The 19,911-nt window shown below is 32.1% G+C and overlaps 1 protein-coding gene across 4 annotated transcripts in view; it reads left to right on the forward strand.

Annotated features, from left to right (window-relative positions):
- The first annotated feature begins 3,592 nt into the window (after positions 1–3,592).
- The window catches only part of LOC129216067 (flavin-containing monooxygenase 5-like), a 64,956-nt gene continuing 48,637 nt past the window's right edge, over positions 3,593–19,911 (forward strand). For 2 of the 4 annotated variants that reach the window (XM_054850212.1, XM_054850213.1), the window contains exon 1: positions 8,434–8,577. Coding sequence is in view for 2 of the 4 variants with exons in the window: in XM_054850210.1 (XP_054706185.1) it covers positions 10,850–11,485; positions 18,591–19,553 (1,599 nt within the window). In the remaining 2 variants the exon portion in view is untranslated. Of the gene's footprint in view, positions 3,673–8,433; positions 8,578–10,832; positions 11,486–18,590; positions 19,722–19,911 lie in introns of those variants that run through there. The other 2 variants (XM_054850210.1, XM_054850211.1) reach the window with 2 other exon arrangements.

A 19,911-nucleotide genomic window follows, 5' to 3' on the forward strand; every position in this document is an offset into this window, starting at 1 on the left:
ATGAGACTTCTAAGAACTTCCTAAAATCATTTAAGGGAGTTGGTACCCTGCATATGCATAATGTTAAATTGCTAAACCTTATATACCTTTTTATTAAAACTTTTTAATGTTAGAAGCTTAAAAATTTCAGTGTTTTTAAGAGATATGGAAGAGCCTACTAAAGTGAACTTTTGAGTCGATTTCGTTTATTTCATAATTTATTGAATTTTACCCACTAGTCTCATCTTAACGGAAAAACAAAATACCGTTTTTGGTCATAAAAACAGTTGTTTTGGAAAAAGTGTGTTCTATACATTTATTATCATATATAAAAAATGATGTAAAATTTTCAAAGTACTAAGTAAAGCAGTTTCGTAGAAAAATAATGATGAGTTTTCAAAACTGACATTTTGAGAAAATCAGCGTTTGAAAATAAAATAACATGTACGCATTAACACATTCCTGCTACATTAATATTTCAATTGAGTAACTTTTAACCTACATAAAGACACGAATTCAGCATCGTTTGAAAGCTCTTGATTTAAATATTTTAAATGCACAAAAACAGAAAAATATTTTTAAAAAGCCTTTTAGGATACCAACTCCCCTTAAAGAGAAAAACCTTTAATAAAAATTAAATTTACACTCGAAACTTAATGCAGGACCGACTGTAGTAGCTTTGCCTCTCCAGGCGATGTTGACAACCGCTGCCCCCTCGATTTTATATACATTTTAATTAATTGAACGTACTCTCACATATTACTACAATTTAAGAAACAAGAAACAATAAACAAATTTGAGTTTTCTATTTTTTTTTTTTTTTTTTTGCATAGGTCGCTTACCCCAGGAGCCAGAGCTGAACTTATGCAAATTTTACACAAAAACATTTTGTGTTTGACTCCTGCTAAGAACATGCACTAGGACACAAAAGGACACTAAATTTTTCTACTGTTGTTATCTATTTTACATACTTTTTTTTAAAACTGTTTTTCACTCGACCATCTTTAAAGAATGCTGTCAAATAGCAACGGTAATTTCCCTCCCCCCTAGAAAAAAGGCGCACCAATCCCTCTAAATACCACTACCCCCTTTCTCCAAGCGATCATCCCCCCCCCAAAAGAAAAGAAAAATACGCATAAAACCCCCTAATAATTCCAATATGGCACGTCTGTGCCATGCCCCCCCCCCCCTCAGGTAGGCACCCCTGCATATGGAGTTAAAAAATCACCACAGGTGTGATTATGCGATATGTTTCCGTTTATCTTATGTTCTCATTCACACCAACTGGTACTAATAATATAATGCGTGCATTTTGTTCTGAACGCTACGTAACTTTTTTTTTTAGTTAAAAAATGCATGACGTAGGTGTAGCGAGTAGTCGGGAAACTCCTCCAAAAGAGTTTGTTTTAAAATTTAATATCAATCCTAACGCGTCAATAGGTTAGTTTCTTGGACTGTTATGAGTAACTCTTCTTCTGATGGTAAACTCGGGCTGTGCTAGTGAGGATATCCAATGAAAAAGCAGAGAATTGCAAACCATTTTGTCCGTAAAGACAACTTGATTTCTGAAAGAATACCAGTAACAACAGAACAATACACAAAAAATGCATCATGTTAATAACACTGCACAATTTCCCCCTTTTTTTTTTATCTTGAGCTTGGAAAAAAAAATCAATAATTCAAATTGGAAAACAAATTAGAAACTGCGTCAACTTTTCTTACGTAATATTTTCGGTTATATAACTCGGTCATGTTCAAGGTTTTTTCCACCTGTAATTTAAAGATTATTAATTTGTTTTCTGTAGCTACAGAATTCACAATTTATATCCTTATTAATCATTTTTTTTCTTATTTTATTTTTTACCCACTCTTTTTCAGTGCTCTTATCTACTTCACGGAGCTTTGACCAACCGTGAAATATTGAGAAAATCTCAGACGAAAAAGGAAATGACCACTTTACCTCTATTTTTTTACGATTTGTTTATTACTCCAGACGTGTCGCTAATATTCATTTTATGGGAATCATATTGCACATTAAAATAGGCTGTTTTGATACATTAAGTAACTGTATTTTGTATACATACACTTTCAACTTCAATTATAAAGTAAGATTCCTTTTCTTCAAAGAAAAAATCCCCGCTAATGCACTTTGGGCCATAAAGTTATTCAACTTTGTGTGTAGGGGGACAAGTAGTAAAGTGTAACTTTACTACTTGTCCTTCGCTACTGAACTCCTACTTCAACGTTTTCCTAAACTTCAGATTGTTTCTCTTATTTCAAGAGAAATAGCAAAAAGAAAAAAAAGGGGTAAAAAAAACAATCAATCACGTACCGATTTTTCAGACATTGAAAATTAAAATTTTCGTCGCCTCAAAATTAAATAGTGTTACGCCAAGCACAAAGTGTCATAAGTTGTCATTACGGCGAAAACTGTAGGGTTTTCCGTATTTATAAATTATTGTTGAATAACCATTTTTAAAATGCATTATCTCAGAAAAAAAAGGAAAGAAAGAAAGAAAGGGGCGGGTGAAACCCTATACTGCGCTGGCAGGAAAGATATACTGAAATAAAACAAACAACTTAATAGAAGGTTTGCCACTGTGTCTCCTTTAGGAATTTCTCAATGGGGAAGGGGGGGGGGGGTTAGTAAACCAATACTATTCACATTCACCGTCTGCTTGGTCTCAATTTGTTCTAGTCCAAATTAACCATGTGATGGAAGTCGCCAAATGACGATTTCTTTTTTTTATATATTTAGTGTATCTTTCGCGTGAGCGCAAAATACGTGGCCACATTAATAACTCTAGAAGTCAAAAAGAAATTCCTGAACTAGGGGTAGTTCCTGTTCCCTGAAAATTTGAAATGTTTTAAATTATATTCCAATTAATTCCAAGGTGACACCTTGTTTTCAAAGAGACAATAAATGCATTTTCAAGGAGCCCGTCCCATTGTTACCGCACATAGCTGAGTAATACGTAAATGTGCTGCTTTAGTATGGGACAAAATTTACTAGGGGAACACTTCAACCATTAAAATTCTCAATATTTTCATAATAATAATTTGAATAATCCGATACTTTGTGTCAGCTTTTTTTTTTTTTTTTGTGAGTATGTTTTTCCTAAACTTGAAAGTACAGACTAGGAGACTGTATAAAAAATTAAAATGTTTTTTTTTAAATCAAAATTTTAATACCTTAACCCTGCATCTCATTTGCACCATTTTGCAACTAGATGGATACATCACAGACAATAGCAATGTTAAAATTACAGGTCTTTCAATTCAAACGTAGTCACGCTGTGTTTAAGAAAATCAACACATTAAGGAACAGAGCCTCAAGATAAGTGTTGAAAAGTTTTCAAAGAAGTTTCTTATGCAGATAAAAACAACGTTACGTAAAATTTCTTCATAATGAATTTTTTCCTTATTTTTAGTGTTACTACTGGTTAATATGATTTTCCGTGCTTTTCAAGTGAAGATAAAGTGGCACGAATAACAATTACCCTTATCTAGAAAGAGATAATACCGAGAATTTGCAGGAAAGTCTATTGTTATCAAATGAATTTAAAAAATCGCTTTTATCGCTGCTTTCTAATTGCATATTGAAGTCAAGTTCAAAGCTTCTGCTGCACTGCTATTTTTTTTACACTTTGAACCACAGCTCCTTTATGCGTTCAACACAAACCTCAATATTTGGTAAGTGTGCAGCTTTAAATATTTTGGAAAAAAATGTACTTAAAATTTGTTTACTTATTCTTTACCTTGATTAAAACATTTACTTATCCTTATTTTGTATACGTAGTTTATAATATGCTCTATTTAAGGTTGTAAAAATAGTTCTGACATTGAGTAAGCGTATTTGCTTAGTTTTTCATTAAAGCAAGATCGTTTGCTTTTTTTTCTTTTTCTTTTTTTTTTTTTTTTTTTTGCATAAAAATGCGGGGCACCCTTTCCAAACATTCAAGTTATGGTAGGGGAGATCAGGGCAAGATGACTATGCTAACAATTTTTGTTGTTTATTATTTTATTTTTAAGGATTGTAAAATTTCCTTTACATGAGCAGTTAGAGTGGCACATTGCAGTATTAAATATAGTACCAATAAATTTTTCAAATGAAATAAATGAAGGATTTTATTTTTTCATAACCTTAAAAAATCGTCATCTTGATGACTTTGGCCTCGGGGCAAGTTGACAACTCTGAAAAAGGTTGAACACAATTTATTTTTTGAATATATTACATATTTTAACAAATTTTTACTGTGTTTTTACAACTTACAAAGCATTAAATTAAGCGTAATGAATTGCACAGTCACGTTATAGTGTTTAATTATGCAGCTAACAATAGTCACAAATAAAAAGGCCATTTTCAAAATCGGAACATTCCTCACGCCACCACTCTTGGCATTGAAGCACCAGAACCATTCTTCTGTTGGAGGGTCACAATATTATTCTTTATAAGCAGGACTTGTAAAGAAGTAGTACTCTAATCTTGCCCCGTGTTTCGGATCGTCATCGTGTCCCGGACAGCCTGTTTGAAATGATTAGTCTTTATTGCCATAAAGGAAGGCGATTAATGAACTTTTATTCATGGTAATAGGCAGTATATAAACTAAGTTACTCATAAATACTTAAGAGAAACAATCTATCATTCCTGTATCTTTAGCAGAGCTTATTTACACATGCATAAAAGTTATAACGTAGCGACGATAAACAATCAGAGCTTCAGAACTAACACAAATATGATAATTTCCGCGTCTTTATATTATTGCTGAACGAACAGCCGATAGAAGAGCCAGTAGTATCCAGTTGATGGTTTTTCCTAGAGAAAAACGCAAAAATTAAGACATTCGTCATCTTGCTCCGGTCTCCCCTATATCTTTCATTTTCTTTTATTTTTCTCTTTCTTTCTTTTTCTTTATTTCTCATTCTAGTATATATTTTTAAAAAATTATTTAAATGTGCATTTTTTTTTTGGGTAAAAGATAAATAATAGAAATAAGAAAAAAAAAACAGTAATCTAAACTGAATTTGAAATAAAAGAATAATGTTTTGAAGTAAAGAATAATCAAGTTAGAGAAGAAGAAAAAATTGCAGTGGAAGACTGAACATTTCATAGATTTGGAATCCGATTATAACATAACGTAACTAAAATATCTTAATGAGTAGTTTTATCACTAGTTTATTATAAGACCTTAAAATTAAATTTTTTGTTAAAGAAAATTTGGAAAGAAATATTGTTTCTATTATTTTTATAATATTATATTGTTATTATATATGGTTATAAATAAAATTATGTAATTATATTATTTTAGTCAATATTTATTACTTTCTAAGAACGTTAAAAGAGCTTTATTATTTTTTTCTCAAAACTTTTTTTCTGAATTGAGCCGTTAAGAACAAAAGTGGTGCAAGTCAAATTTTTAGAAAGCAAATATATATGTTTGGTTTTGACAATAGTGGACTTAAATCGCAAAAGGCATCATTTCGAAAAGTTGTCTGGCCGGCATTACCGCTATTTTGAATGGTACTAAAAGTGAGGATTTGCTTGATGATACAAAACTATCATACACTAATAAAGATGACATTGAAAGCGATACTTCTAGTGAGAGTGATTTAAAAGCGAAAGTGGTGTACCTCAATTTTTTATTCAACGGAACCCCGATTTTACGGTGTCCGTGTCATACATTATCTCGTTTCCGTTGTCATTTTCTGCTGTTCCCTGAAAAAAATAACGCTGATTAATGATTTTTCTCCTAAATAAGACTCTACTTTTTTTCCCGTTTTCAGAATTCCTTTTACAAAATAAATTTGCCTTACCGCTGTTTGTATTATGTATTTTATTTCATTCAGATTATCGTAAATATGTTGATCAAAATAATTTAATTCTTAATTTATCGTTTGCTGATTGAAGTAAGTTGATGTTGATTTTTACGTAAAAAATGATGTTTGAAGTTTTATGATTAATACTTAGCAGTTTTAGAACAAGTTGCATTAAATAATAAATGTACTCCTGATATATTTTCCTGATAAAATTATTCAGACCTGAAATGTTTAAGTTGCAGCAATAACTGTATTAAGGTGCCAAAAAAGTAAAAAAGACAAGCTTTGCAATCATTATTGCAACCCTACTCTCGCCAATTTTCAATTCAAATTAAGGAAAGCAGAAGCAGCAGTATCTGACCAATCGCTGCTGGAAGAGGTAAAAGCAAGACCCTCCCACTTACTCTTAGAGTATGACATGTCCAATGAGATATCTGCCTTTGACCACATAAAATTAAATTAGTATATCTCTTTGGTTAACTTCTTAAGTACTTTTAGGAACATATTCAAGCTCTAGATCCCATACCAAAATTGCGAAATCCGTTCTTCAATTTTGCTCTGCGTATCGCAACTTCATTAAAATGGACGCTTCTGAAATAAGCCGTGGTCAAATGCCATCTCTTGGCAGCCAGACTTTCCTAAATAATTCAAAGACTCTAACTCTGATTTTAATGACTTCCACTACTTTTGCTCTCAATGGATTAATGCTTTGTTTATTTATATATAAAAAAAATAATTTTCTTTGCAGTTCTCATGAAAAATTTCACTATTTAATTTGTCAACGCATAATACTGTCATCTAAATGTGTATTACATTCACATGATATCATTCATTTTTTTTAAATTGATTTTTCCTTTTTAGCCTATTTTCACCTAAAAATCGAAGAAAGAAGGGAAACAAAAAAATGGAAGAAGGCCTAATACATCTTCAAAACTTCACAAAAAAAGTCACAAATAGCTAAATTTAAAAACACTAAAAAATTAAACATTGGGAAATTGGGTTTTGAGATGGAAAACAAGTGTTAGTTTGTCGGTCACAGTCTGACCCATCCCCCCCTTCGCCCCAATAGTCGAGGGAATAATCTGATTTGAACGACTTTTTTTTTTTTCGAAAGATCACAGAGAGAAAATCACATTCCTATATTTTACTGTTCAATTTGTACAATTTTTCGGTCATTTTGGAACAGTTCAAAACAACTTAAAATTAGTGTATACGGGGAAGTTTAAGCCGAATATAAATCACAAACTAAAAGGCGAATTTGCATCAAACAGACGTGGTTGTAAAAAGCTCTGATAAAGTATGTATAAGGTTAATTCAAATGAAACCAGGTCACTGCGTCTAACCTTACATTAGAGGTTAGACGATGCCACGTAACTGCATGTATGGAGACACCATACATCGGAGAGATACTGACGCATGCGCAACGTTTCATGTTGCACAGTGACAGTGTGGTTTAACGCCGAAGAGAAAGTGGTCACACAAGTTATCGTCCACTAAGATACTGGTCCTTTTATACAACAGGGGCCCACTCAGGGGGAGGGGGCCCAATGCTCGCCGAGTTCCTGAAACAGGAAACCACCATCAATGCCCAGCGTTATCAAGCCACTTTACAGAGCCTTAGACGAGCCATTAAGTCGAAACGGTCAGGCATGTTGTCCAAAGACGTCCACATACTGCCAATGCGGTGAAGACAGCATTGCAGTAGTTTCGGTGGGAAACGCTAGAGCTGGAACATCCATTGAAGCTAACTTTGTTAGAAAAAACTCTTGATGAAAAACATGTTTAAGAAACGGGTTTTCTTAGTACCCTTTAAGTAGCTAAATAAAAAAAAAGACAAAACTTTTCTATACATGTTCTTTATTAAGAGCTCTTCCAACAAATTTTTTTGAAGCAAACTGGCCTTCAAGTTTGGAAATTTTTCGTTTCCTTAATTTCCTCGCAGGCGCTAAAGTTTAGTTTTTTTGAATTGTTCGAAATTGAACGGAACATTGTTCAAATCAAAAAGTAAAATAGGATTATCAAGATCTTTCGAGAAAAATTATTAGTTTTATTTAACCGGATTACTCAAAATTTAGTTGGGAGATAGGGGGAAGGGGGCACTCATACAGACTGACCAACGCAGTTTAAATCTCAAAACCCTACTTTCTAAATTTTCATTTTTCGATTATTATCTAATTATTTTTTAGACATTCTTAAGCTTTATTTTTAAGATACGTTAAGCCATCTTTTCATACATTTTGTTTCTTCCTTTACTTTTAAAGAATCTAAGGCTAAAAAATGCAAATTACTCTAATGTAATTATTAAACCTTTCAACTGTTTTTTTGCTTTGTAAATTGTTTTATCTTTTCAATGCGAAATGCTCACAAAAAATCTCAGTTTATACCTAAATTGCCATTTTATCCATCTTTGGAACTATTTTAACTAATTCTTTCGTCACGTCAGCATGCATATACGTAGATACAAATAAATAAAAGATCAAAATATCCATTCAAGAATTCCAGTTTCATTTAAATGAGTTTTGTCGTGACACAGGTGCGTGCGAATGTATTATGCATGAGAGTACGTATGCATCTCACATATCTCAAAAACGGTTAGCCCTTAAAGGTTAAGCTTTCTTAAGTCTACCCAGTAAAACATCTCGTAGTGCATCACCCTCTTTTTGGAGGCAATATAATTTTCGCAAGCAAGTTTGAATTTCCAGTAATTTTCTTATCAAGATATTTTCTCCAAGGTCTCACTCAATCCATCTCTTTAGTTGAGTAAATATTTCATTCTATAAGGTGAGTGTTGGAGGCTCATACCTTCCATTTAATTTAAATTAATTAAAAATCCCGATTAACCGGACTTCGCCTGATGAGAGCTCCGCTTTAACCGTCTGTAGTTATAATTTACGTATAAAAATCGAAAAGAGAAAAGGTTTTAAAGAAGGAGAAATTCTTTATTATGTATTTTTATTTCAAAACAGAAAATTAACTTAAAAAAAAGGAAAATACGTAAAATAGTAAGGTAAAACCTATCACTCTGTCTTCTTAGTTCGACAAAACTAATAAGTAGTATAGCTCATCACATTTTTTTTTTTTTCATATTTTACTAAATGAATTAATTCATGGCACTAAAGTAGTCGCTATAGCAAAAATTTGCCATTGGCAAAAAGATGAATAGTAGAGCAAAAATTGAAGATAATTTTAAAAGCCTTACTTTAATTAACAAACATTTTACTTGTTAGCAAATAAAAAATGGCTACAGACAAAAATCATTGAAATTTCTTGCAGTCCGCACCGTTTCGCCGACATAAAATTTAGTCCCCTTTGTTTTTCCCTCTAAATCTTCTCTTTTGACACATTTTTAGTGGTAAGGAATTTTTAATGTCTGCGAAATGAGGATTGAACCAATTTTGCTGATTGTCAGCAGCAATTGACGAAAGGCATTCTAGCTACAAAAGTTAAGTGAAATCAACATTTTAATGTGGTTAATATTTTCGATTGTTGATTTTGGCACGTGCAAATGATGATCAAAAGCTGTCCCCTTTGGTCAATTAAAGCTAAGAATTTAATGAGCGCCAATTTCTGTGTAGGTTCAGTTGAATTCTGAACGTCATTTAAACCGTTGCATTGTTTCTTGAAATATAGCAGTAGCAATGAACGAAAAAAAAAAGTTCCTCAAAGTTAAATAGACACTTGTTACCGTTTAGGTTCACCTTTATTCAAATTTTATCTTTGATATAGCAATGTGTTTTGAGAGATAGCTCTCGCATTGAACAAGAAAGGATGTTCGATTGCACCACCCCCCTTGAAGCTATTGCCGCCGAAATCGAATCAACTCTTATATCCTCTAAGCTCTGGCATTGAACCAATTTTGCCGCCTGTTACTTCCTGAGACATAGCAGTCACGCACAAAAGGAAAAAAAAATCCATCCCCCCATCCCTTCTGTTAAAGCCGAAACCTACTGGGCATAAAGTCACAAGAGAGGATTTATGCGTACCATATTTCTACCGATTTCATGCAGTAGTTTTTTTTTACTCTAGAGTGGTAATAGGAAATCGGTCACACACATGCAGTCTCACTGATGGACTGACTAAGAGATATTTCCTTAAAATTACCAAAATATATTCAGCGTATCTCAAACGTGCAAATCGGTCGAAATTCGAATATGTTCCCATATCCAATACTTTGTTCTGTGTGTTAGATATAGAAGAACAGAAAAAGGGTGGCTAACGTTATTCACGATGAGTATGATCGGATAGTCGATGAGAATAGAATCCCCATCATATTACTTAAAAAAGGAGCAAATGCACTAGAAATGACACTTGCTATGTGAAACAATAGATAATAGTTTCATCTATTGATGTCTTAAAAAAAAAAAAAAAAAAAAAAAAAAAAAAAAAAAACTGTCGAAATTGCTAATCAAGTCGTTTAGTTTAAACCTGTCAGCGGAAAAAAAATGTAACGATTTATTTATTTTTTACATGTTAACTAACGGTACCTTAAAATTTTTTGAAATAAAGTTCTAAATAAACGTATGACATTCTAAATTTAATAATGGTTCTTAGTTGATTTAGGTTGTGATTCTTTGTTCAAAATTCCCATATAAAATGCGTTTTATATTTCACTTCGCTTAAATTATGAGTAGCAAAACCCTACTTAGTTGTACGATGTAAAGATAGTATATTATTCGCGAAATGATTTTCAACACATTTTCAACCTAAGCTTTTATTTTATTATCCGTGTTTTTCGTTTCATCTGTATTTGCGTTTGTATATACGTATATGCATGTTCGTATGTATAATATGACTTATGTGTGGACATTCAAATCTTAAAAAAAAAAATGAAATAAGAAAGTCGAAGCTTCGATGCAGGGTCTGCATAAGATATACTCCTTTCTTGATTTCAATCTGATGTCCCGAATTGGTTCTTTACTTTTGTGGCAAATCAACGTTAATTTCAAAGCAAACAAATTCTGCCTCAAACTAGAAACCACTTGCCGATGTAGCAACAAGGATAATTGAGCAATGTTTTTAAACATGATTTCTTATAGGATAACTGGTTCAGAATATGGCAGAAAAAAAGAAGAAAATTGCTGTCATTGGGGGCGGGCTGTCTGGGATAGCCTCCGTTATAATGCTGCGGAAAGAAGACTTAGATCCCATTTGCTTTGAAAAAACTGATAAGTTCGGTGGAACTTGGTGCTACAGAGAACAAAGTGTGGAAGGCATTGCATCCATAATGCCAACAACGATCATAAACCATAGCAAAGAGATGGGGGCCTTCAGCAATTTTCCACCTCGTAAAGAATACAACAATTACATGAGGCACAGCGAACTCTACCAATATGTGACTGATTACGTAAAACACAATGGTATTGAAAAATATGTGAGATATAACATGGAAGTCGAGAAGGTCAAGAAGGCTGATGATTATTCAGAGACTGGGAGATGGATTGTGACCGTTCGGAACAGTTTAACCGGAAAAGTGGAAACCGATATTTATGATGGAGTTATGGTTTGCACAGGCCACATTAATCGACCTAAGATGCCACATTACGAAGGACAAGAAAAGTTTAAAGGGAAAATAATGCATACGCATAGTTTGAAAAGAGTACATGAATTTACAGACAAGAGAGTTGTTGTGGTTGGAATGGGGTGTTCAGCACTTGATGCAGCTGTTGAATGCAGTAGTGTTGCTAAACAAGTAAGAAAGCATTTTTTTTTTCAATTATTTATTCTTTCTTAATTGAAATTTATTATGAAGTGCAAAATTAAAAGTATATATGATAATATTTTCTATATTTACGTTTGATTTTGTTCAAATAATTGCTATAAAGAGAGAAAAAAAGCATCTGCCTACTGCATAAAAATTATTATGCTCTTATACTCTAATAAAATGTGACATTGCTTTAAAGTAGTGTTATACGTCACTTTCCTTACTACCTGGGGGGGGAGAAGAGGGGAAGGGCTTATTTGTGTACGGATTGTTTAACTTTAAGGAGCGGTGTACAGTAAAGCTCTAATAAGCTAATCCGACTTTTAAAAAGTCTCAAAAACTCTAAAAAATTAAAGAGCTTTCCATAATGTGCTATTAATCACAAAATTTAAAATGTGAAATCATTTTACGTCAAATTAACTTTTCATATGCTTTGAAGCTGATTTTAGTATGACAGTTTAACTTGATAGTAGCAGTATGATCAAAACTAAATAGTAATGTCTTTAGTATATAACTCACTTTACCGGTTTCGTATGCAAATCAAAATGTTATGCTAAGTATTTAATTACAAAAAGTTTATTTTATAAAAAGCAAGTATTGTGCAACGTAGCCTATAACTCTAATGCATTTATTGGCTAAAATGCAATGAAATATGTTCTAAATTATGATTAAAAAGCATGGGAAATTGTTCTAATAATAATTTTGCGAGAAGTTCACTTAACAATAATACTGTTTCCAATATCAAATAAATAAATAAAACAAGTCGTAGTTCCTTTCAACAAATCAGTGAATTTTATTGCATTTGCATTATTTTACCGTTATAGAAAGCTTATGTAACTATGATTGTACATTAAAAAAAGCAATAAGCATGTGCACATAACGTTAGATTTTTGACTGCAGTCTCCAATTTGCAGGTTATCCATGCAGTTTTAAAAACACTCAACTTCAGAAAGATTGATAAACATTAGGGTGGGCCGAAAAAAGGAAATTTTCCAGAAGCAACTTCTAATAGCAAAAAAAAAAAAAAAAGTTGTGATTCACCATCCTAAAATTTGAAAAAATGTTTAAAAAATGGTCCATTTTTAAATATTTTTATACAAATCCAAATGTTCGAATTTTTTGTTTTAATATCATTTTTATGCTTCTTTTTAATGCTTTCTACATATATCTTGAAAATATTTACATTCCTTTACAGTTTTTAGTTTGCACATAAGTCGCAAAATTTCACGAAATCAATCAAAAATAGAAATTTTTAGCTTATTTTGCACATTGCTGTATTTCTTCTTTTAGATTGCAGTTACAATCTTTTTTTACAATAAATGTGCAATATACAACTCTTTGTTGAAAATGCAATTATACTTTATTGCAATTTATCCAGAACCCACCACAAATTCGTGGTTGTACTTTGCGTTCCACTATAACATTGCCAAGAAGACTAGTTATTTACAGAACTTATACATTTGTAAAAAAAAAATACATTCGCAATAACTATATTCTTTTAAACAAGTTTCTAAGTTTCGATCAAGGATTGAAATTGGACTTGTGACTCAATTTTTGCATTGATGTTCGCGAGTACAAAGTTTTTCCCATTAATCCATATCATGTCTCATTCCAAAATACCCAACCTACGGACTCACTTACCAGGTAAATAACCCTTTCAACTGCCGGAACGTAAAATAGGAAAAAAAACTGAAGAATGGGTAAAGCTTCAACTATTTTTGTATAATTATGTACAATTAACTTAGATAGTACTCGGTCTGAAGAAATAGAGATTTTTAAACTGACTTAAAAAGCGAGCATTTTTTTTTTTTTTTTTGTCAATATAATACAGAAATGAAAATGGGATACTGATCTCGATCTCCCAAAAACAAGACCTTCCAGTCATTAGCATTTGTTAACAAGTGTTAAAGGAGTACTGGGTCTGTCTATTTTTAAAACTAAACTACTAACGGAATGAGGACATATATTTTTAAAAATTATGCGACTATGGTTCGATAAAACTAAAATTTAAAGAAAAGAACAAACGTAGACGCAAGAGATCGATTTATCTGAAAAACTTTTTATTCGGAATGATCAATGCCAAAACTCAGTCGTAAATTCAAGTTCAAATCTTGCTCAAAACGTAGAAAATTGTTAAAAATCATATAGTTAGTGTTTATGTAATTTACTGTACAAATATATAAGTCCTGCGCAAAACTACTCTTGGGAAGAGCAGGGTGGAGCACAAAATGCAACCATCTATTTGTGGTGGGTTCTGGGTTGATAATGTGATAAAATACAATTGCATTTCCATACAGGAGCTGTTTAAGGTAAAGTCCTCGATCCGTCTCTTAAGTGGCGACACGCTCCAGTGTCCGCCATTTTGTGTCGTTCCGCAACTTTCTCCCTATCTCAACAGTAGAAAAATGCAGAGTTTCGCTCAATGAAAAGTATCTTTTTATCAACGAATGTTTGCAGATTTTTGATCGTAACTTATGTAACTGATAATATACATACAAAAATGTTGAATTTTACCTTAGTAAAATATTTTTTTTTATTATTAAACCAAATATTAGTAAAAAGGTGTTTTAAAGAAATTTTCGACTATTTTTAAGAGTAATTTCTTTTTTTCCCCCATATAGACCTTCTGAGTTACAAATTACTTGAAGTGTTTTAAATATGCGTTTTATTATTAGAAAGTTGGTGTAGTAGAACCAGGGGCGGATACAGAAAAATCTCTCGGAGGGGACCCGGGAAATTGAATAGCACCCCCTCCTTCCCCCCTGCCACATACGGTGTTTCATAACAAAGTTTTCATTACTTTATTTTAAAATGTCTTTTTTTGAATTTTTTTAGGATCCCTTAAGCTAATGATCCACTTCTAAGAACATACATATTATGTACCAGTATGCTTTGAATGTGGACGTAAAACATCTTTAACGTTTCAAGCCATTTAAATACTAAACCATAATAATGTTACCGAAATGCTATACAATTAGCGGTTTTAATTTTAGGAACAATGCCGTAATGATTATAAAACGAGGGCAAGGTTATTCAATAAAAAAATACCCATACCTCATTTGAGGTTATAATATTATTTTATAGTATTTTAACTATAAAATATTAAAGTAAGATAAGACAAAACAACGTTAGAAGAAGCACAAATTTGTAAATAACAGCTGACACGTGTTTCGGCGTTACAGGGAACACCTTTTTCAATGCAAAAAATAATGAGCTTATGAATTTATCTTATAAAATATTATTTAATTAAGAAAATCATAGCTATTAAACATATAAGTTTTACTGAAAAATTCAGGACAATTTCTGTGTGGATTTCGAAGCAGTTGCTGATTGTTCTTGAAGCCATGATACAGTTGAGATAACATATTCATATTACATACCGCCTCCATTAATATCATGGTTTTCTCAAGAAACTACGATATGATTTCTTTCATTTTGCATTTTTTATAAGCTGAATAAGAAAAAGCTATTATTTCGCAAATAACTTCCTGGATCAAAATAATTCTTTTAGGCACGCCTGCACATTTTTTGAAGAATGTTAGTTATTGATTCCCTCAAAGAAAAATTAATGGACGAATCGCGATATTACGTTCCCTTGAATTCAAAACCAGCGAGTTAAATGTATAAATGTATTCTGCCACTCTAGGACTCCAGTATGACTTCTTTAGCAAACAAAAATGCTATTATTCAAAATATGCTCTATGTGTGTTTTGTGTTCTGTTTAATTAACTATATAAAAAACGCTATGGAGAAGTCAATTAAAAAATTGTGAATAAAATATTTAAATAAATTCATCCTTTTGGGGAGGGGGGCACGGGCCTCCTCCCCCCCCCTTAAATCTACTACTGAGTAGAACAGTAGTGAGCTAAATTAATGATGTCATAAATTATTTGTGGGAAACAGTTTGAACTTATTCACGCAAAGCAGTATCATTTATATTACTAATGTGTGTAGTTTTCTTTCTTTCTTTCTTTTTTTTTTTTTTTTACCAACACTTTCTTGTTTCTCATGACGATTTTACATTAAAAAATGCCTTTCATTTAAACCTGATTTTTAAGGATACTACAAATTCTTAAAACTTCAAACAACTGATAATAAAATGTAACCAGTTTTAAATCAATATTTAAAAAAAAAAAATAATTGAAATATTTGATACCAATAGGAATTCAAATAAAAGATTGCAGATTACATCTATGACGAACTGTTATAAATAGTAATAATGAATTTGTAAATTAACGGATACTGGGATAAATCATATATATATATATATATATATATATATATTTTTTATTACAAAAGTTTTCACGTCAAAATAAAAATTAAACGAAAACAGATTTTTTCTGGGCCAAAAAAAAAAAAATAAAATAAAATAAAATAAAATAAAATAAAATAAAAATTAAAAAAATAAAAAATAAATAAAATAAAATAAATCTTCACGTAATTATATAACTTGGCTTGAGTTACATGTTGCTGTAATCTCAAAGAAGCTTAATTTTTTTAATGAATAATTTCATACTTTTAATATCTTAATTTTTACGCGCAAAATAAATAAATAGTTAACTTGGCAACACACTGAAACTCATGGCTATGACACAATTAAAAGCAAAACGACGTGTTCTTAAAATAATTTTGCTACAGTTATTGAGACATTTTGAAACTAACTAAACAACAGAAAATTTACATTAAAAATAAATAAAATAACTAGTATATTTAAATTTTGGCGTTTTTGTTATCTTAAACTCAGAAAAATCAGTTTTGAAAACAGGGCAAATATTTTACTACTGCTAGCAATTTATTAGGTGCGTTACATAGTTGAGCGTTACAATATTTGAAGGAACTATTTATGATGATTTTAGTGAATGTCCTTATTATCCCATGAAAATTAACAAACCATCAGAAAGTTTCATGAAAAGTAAAAAATATTACAATTTCAACAAGAGTTTTATAAAGTATCTGAAATTGCGCAGCAGTATTGATGAAAACATTTGAAATAGTACATAAATAATCTTTCAATGTACTTCGATATAGTAATTTTGAACTGTTAGAACATCTTAATGCGCATCACCAAGGCATCTTCTCATTAAAGATAGCGTTTGATGAAAAATACGAATAGCATAGAGAAAATATCTAGTATTCCGCACAATGAAATCACACAGGCAACGACACAAAATGGCGGACTGAACCCACGTGACTGCCCGCCTCCAATCGCAGTCGAAAGCGGCGCGCAGTGCATGGATCAAAGTGTGTCGCCACTTAAGAGACGGATCCAGGGCTTTAGTTTAAGGCACATCTATTGTTAAAAAAAACATAACTGGGATCAAAAAGAAGAAATACTGCAATGTGCAAAATAAGCTAAAAACGTCAATTTTTGTCTGATTTCACGTAAGTTTGCGGCTTATGCGCGAACTAAAAACTGCAAAGGAATGTAAATATTTTTAAAGACGTATGAAGAAATTATTTAAAGGAAGCATGTTAACGGTATCAGAACAAAAATTTCGAATATTTGGATTTACATAAATGTTTTTGAAAAATTAACTATTTTTGACCTTTTTTTCAATATTTGCTGCCAATGCGCAATCTGAAGACTTAAATATTACTTTTTTTTTCATCATTTTTCACATGTTTAGAATGGCAGTACACAACTTTGTTTTTGCTATTAGAAGTTGCTTCTCGAAAATTTCCTTTTTTTGGCCCACCCTAGTAAACATATGCAGTAACTTGATTGTGGAAAACAATATCGTATGGATCTGACAACCAGACGCTTAATCTTGGCCGAGCTTAGTTATGATTCGTGTGAAAAGAGAGAAATTACCATTCTGCACACCACCAATAACTGTTAATAGTCAAGCAAAAAGCTTTCCTCACCCCTAGCTTAACAAATGGAATATTATAACACTTCGTCAATCAGAAGTTGTTTTATCAGATCCAGACTGCAAATTATTTTTGTCACTGTGTTCAGGAGAACGGCAGAAAAAGAACACCTTCTCTCTTTCTAGGAAGTAGACAGTTCCAAAGTTAACTTTTCTGCAATCCTAACATCCCAAAATAAAGGTTTTTGATAAGCTCATTCATTTGTTTCTTTGGGCATTATATATTTAGCTCTTTTCTTATTTTTGTGTAAATACAAAAACGTTAGAGAATAATTCATAAATACGTGCATGCTAAAAGGGCTAAGTAAAATCATTTAATTACAGTCAACAATAAGCTAAAATCAAGTTTAGAGCTTTATAACAATTAGTAAAGTAATTTGTGCTATTCAAGCGTACAGTAAAAGTGATATAGAGATACCGTTAGATGTCAAGTTAAGACTTGTACTTTTAAAAGTTTTGGTTTTCGCTCACACCATTTAATTTGAAGTAAAGAAATTGAAAATAAAAATATTGAAGAAAATATCTTTTATGACATTTTAAAATTTGATACAGGGCTGCCTAATTGTTTAATTCCGCATTTGTTGTTTAACGTTTATCCCCACTAGAAATTGGCCAAGGCGTTTTGCCTGTAGAACGCCACATAAGAACAGACATGCATACATAGACTGATAAACACATTACCCTCCTTTGCGTCGTGCACGCGCAGTCGGGTTAAAAATTACGATGAAACACTCGGTTTAAAACCGTAATTTTTATTTTTTGGGTAAATCCGTAAAAAATGTCCGTAATCATGACAACTAGTAGTAATTTTTGGTCTTCTTTTAATACAACTTCTTCAAAAACTTGTTTCATCAGGAAATTTCCCCAGTTATGTGAGGCACCGTGTCAATTCAAACTATTTATAATTTTAAAAGTCATTGCTACATTAACAACGATAAATTAAGTTTTTTTTTTGTTGAATTTATTTCCTCAGAGCAACATGTTAGAACTTGCATAATATTAAACGTTTCTTTACACAGGTATAAATAAATTAACTAGTCATCAAAACAACATTACGCAAATAATAATGTAGATCAAAGTTGACTCCCTTTTCGTATTTTATGCCTTGTTATACACATATTATATTACGTTTTGTAAACTATGCAAACATTTTGTAACTTGCCTTGCTTAACTCAATGTGGTGAATGAATCATATTTTCACTCTGTAATCTTTTATCTAATAGGTGTACCTGAGCACACGAAGCGGAGCATTCGTAATCAACAGAGTTGGTCCAAATGGATATCCAATAGATTATGTCTTACTCCGCAGGTATATCACGTTTTTCTTGGACATATTGCCAGCCTGGCTATGTAGCTGGTACATAGAAAAATTTTACCTGGATCCTAAGTTTGATCACAGACTTTATACTATTCAACCAAAAAGCCATCTGCTATCAAAAGATCCAATTTTAAATGATCACATCGGATCTAAAATTCTGTCTGGTGTTGTTGCCCAGAAAGGGGACATTAAATACTTCACTGAAGAAGGTGTTTTGTTTGAAGGAGACAAAAAGGTCACAGAAGTTGATGTTGTTATAATGGCAACTGGATACACTTACAAGTATCCCGTTCTTGAGGATGGTGTTTTGAACGAAGACGATGGCATGATACATCTGTACAAGTTAATGTATCCCATTCATTTAAAACACGCGACTTTAGCAATAATAGGATTTCTTAATCCTTTTGGACCAGGTTTCCCACTTGGAGAATTGCAGTGTAGATGGGCAGCAAGTATTTTTGCTGGTAGAAATCATCTGCCTTCAGAAGCAAAAATGATGACAGATGTCAAAAAGAGGTACTATGACAATATAAAACGATATTCTCCTAGCGAAAAAATGTCCATAAGGGTTGATTTCGTTCAGTATGCTGATGAGATTGCGACCGAGTTGGGAGTAAAACCAAATCTTCTCAAACTGTTTTTCACAGACTTTCAATTATTTATAAAGCTATTGTTCGGCCCATGCTTGTCGTACCAATACAGATTGGAAGGACCCCATAAGTGGGATGGTGCTAGAGACGCAATTATGACAAGCGAGGAGAGATTACACTGGCCACTTCAGAAAAAGACAAACATAGTAAAAAAAGGATTCATTGAATCGCTCATTGAATATGTAATAAATTTAGTACCATCGAATTTCTATCTTTAATATTGCATCAATAAGAGTGTAACCAGTGCTGTAGTTGGGGACAGAGGATGTGGGAGGATACTGCCCCCCCCCCCAAACTGGTTTTTTTAAGTGTAAAAATGAGGCAAATGTAATATAAGTTGGTTTCAAACCACCTTTTCCTTTGGTGAGTCACGCCCCCCCCCCCCCCCCCCCCCGCCCCTCCAACCACATGACGAACATCGCCAAATATTTTTTGGAAGTACAGCACTGGTAGTTGCTATGTTTTGGATGTCTTTCACACAAAGCAATAAATTAAAATCGGAACATTTTTTGTTATGCAGGCATCTATATCATTTTATTTTTACATTTCGACAATTTATACTTTGCATTAGGTGTC

Source organism: Uloborus diversus, chromosome 2, assembly GCF_026930045.1.
Source record: "Uloborus diversus isolate 005 chromosome 2, Udiv.v.3.1, whole genome shotgun sequence".
In the NCBI taxonomy this organism is placed as follows: Eukaryota; Metazoa; Arthropoda; class Arachnida; order Araneae; family Uloboridae; genus Uloborus; species Uloborus diversus.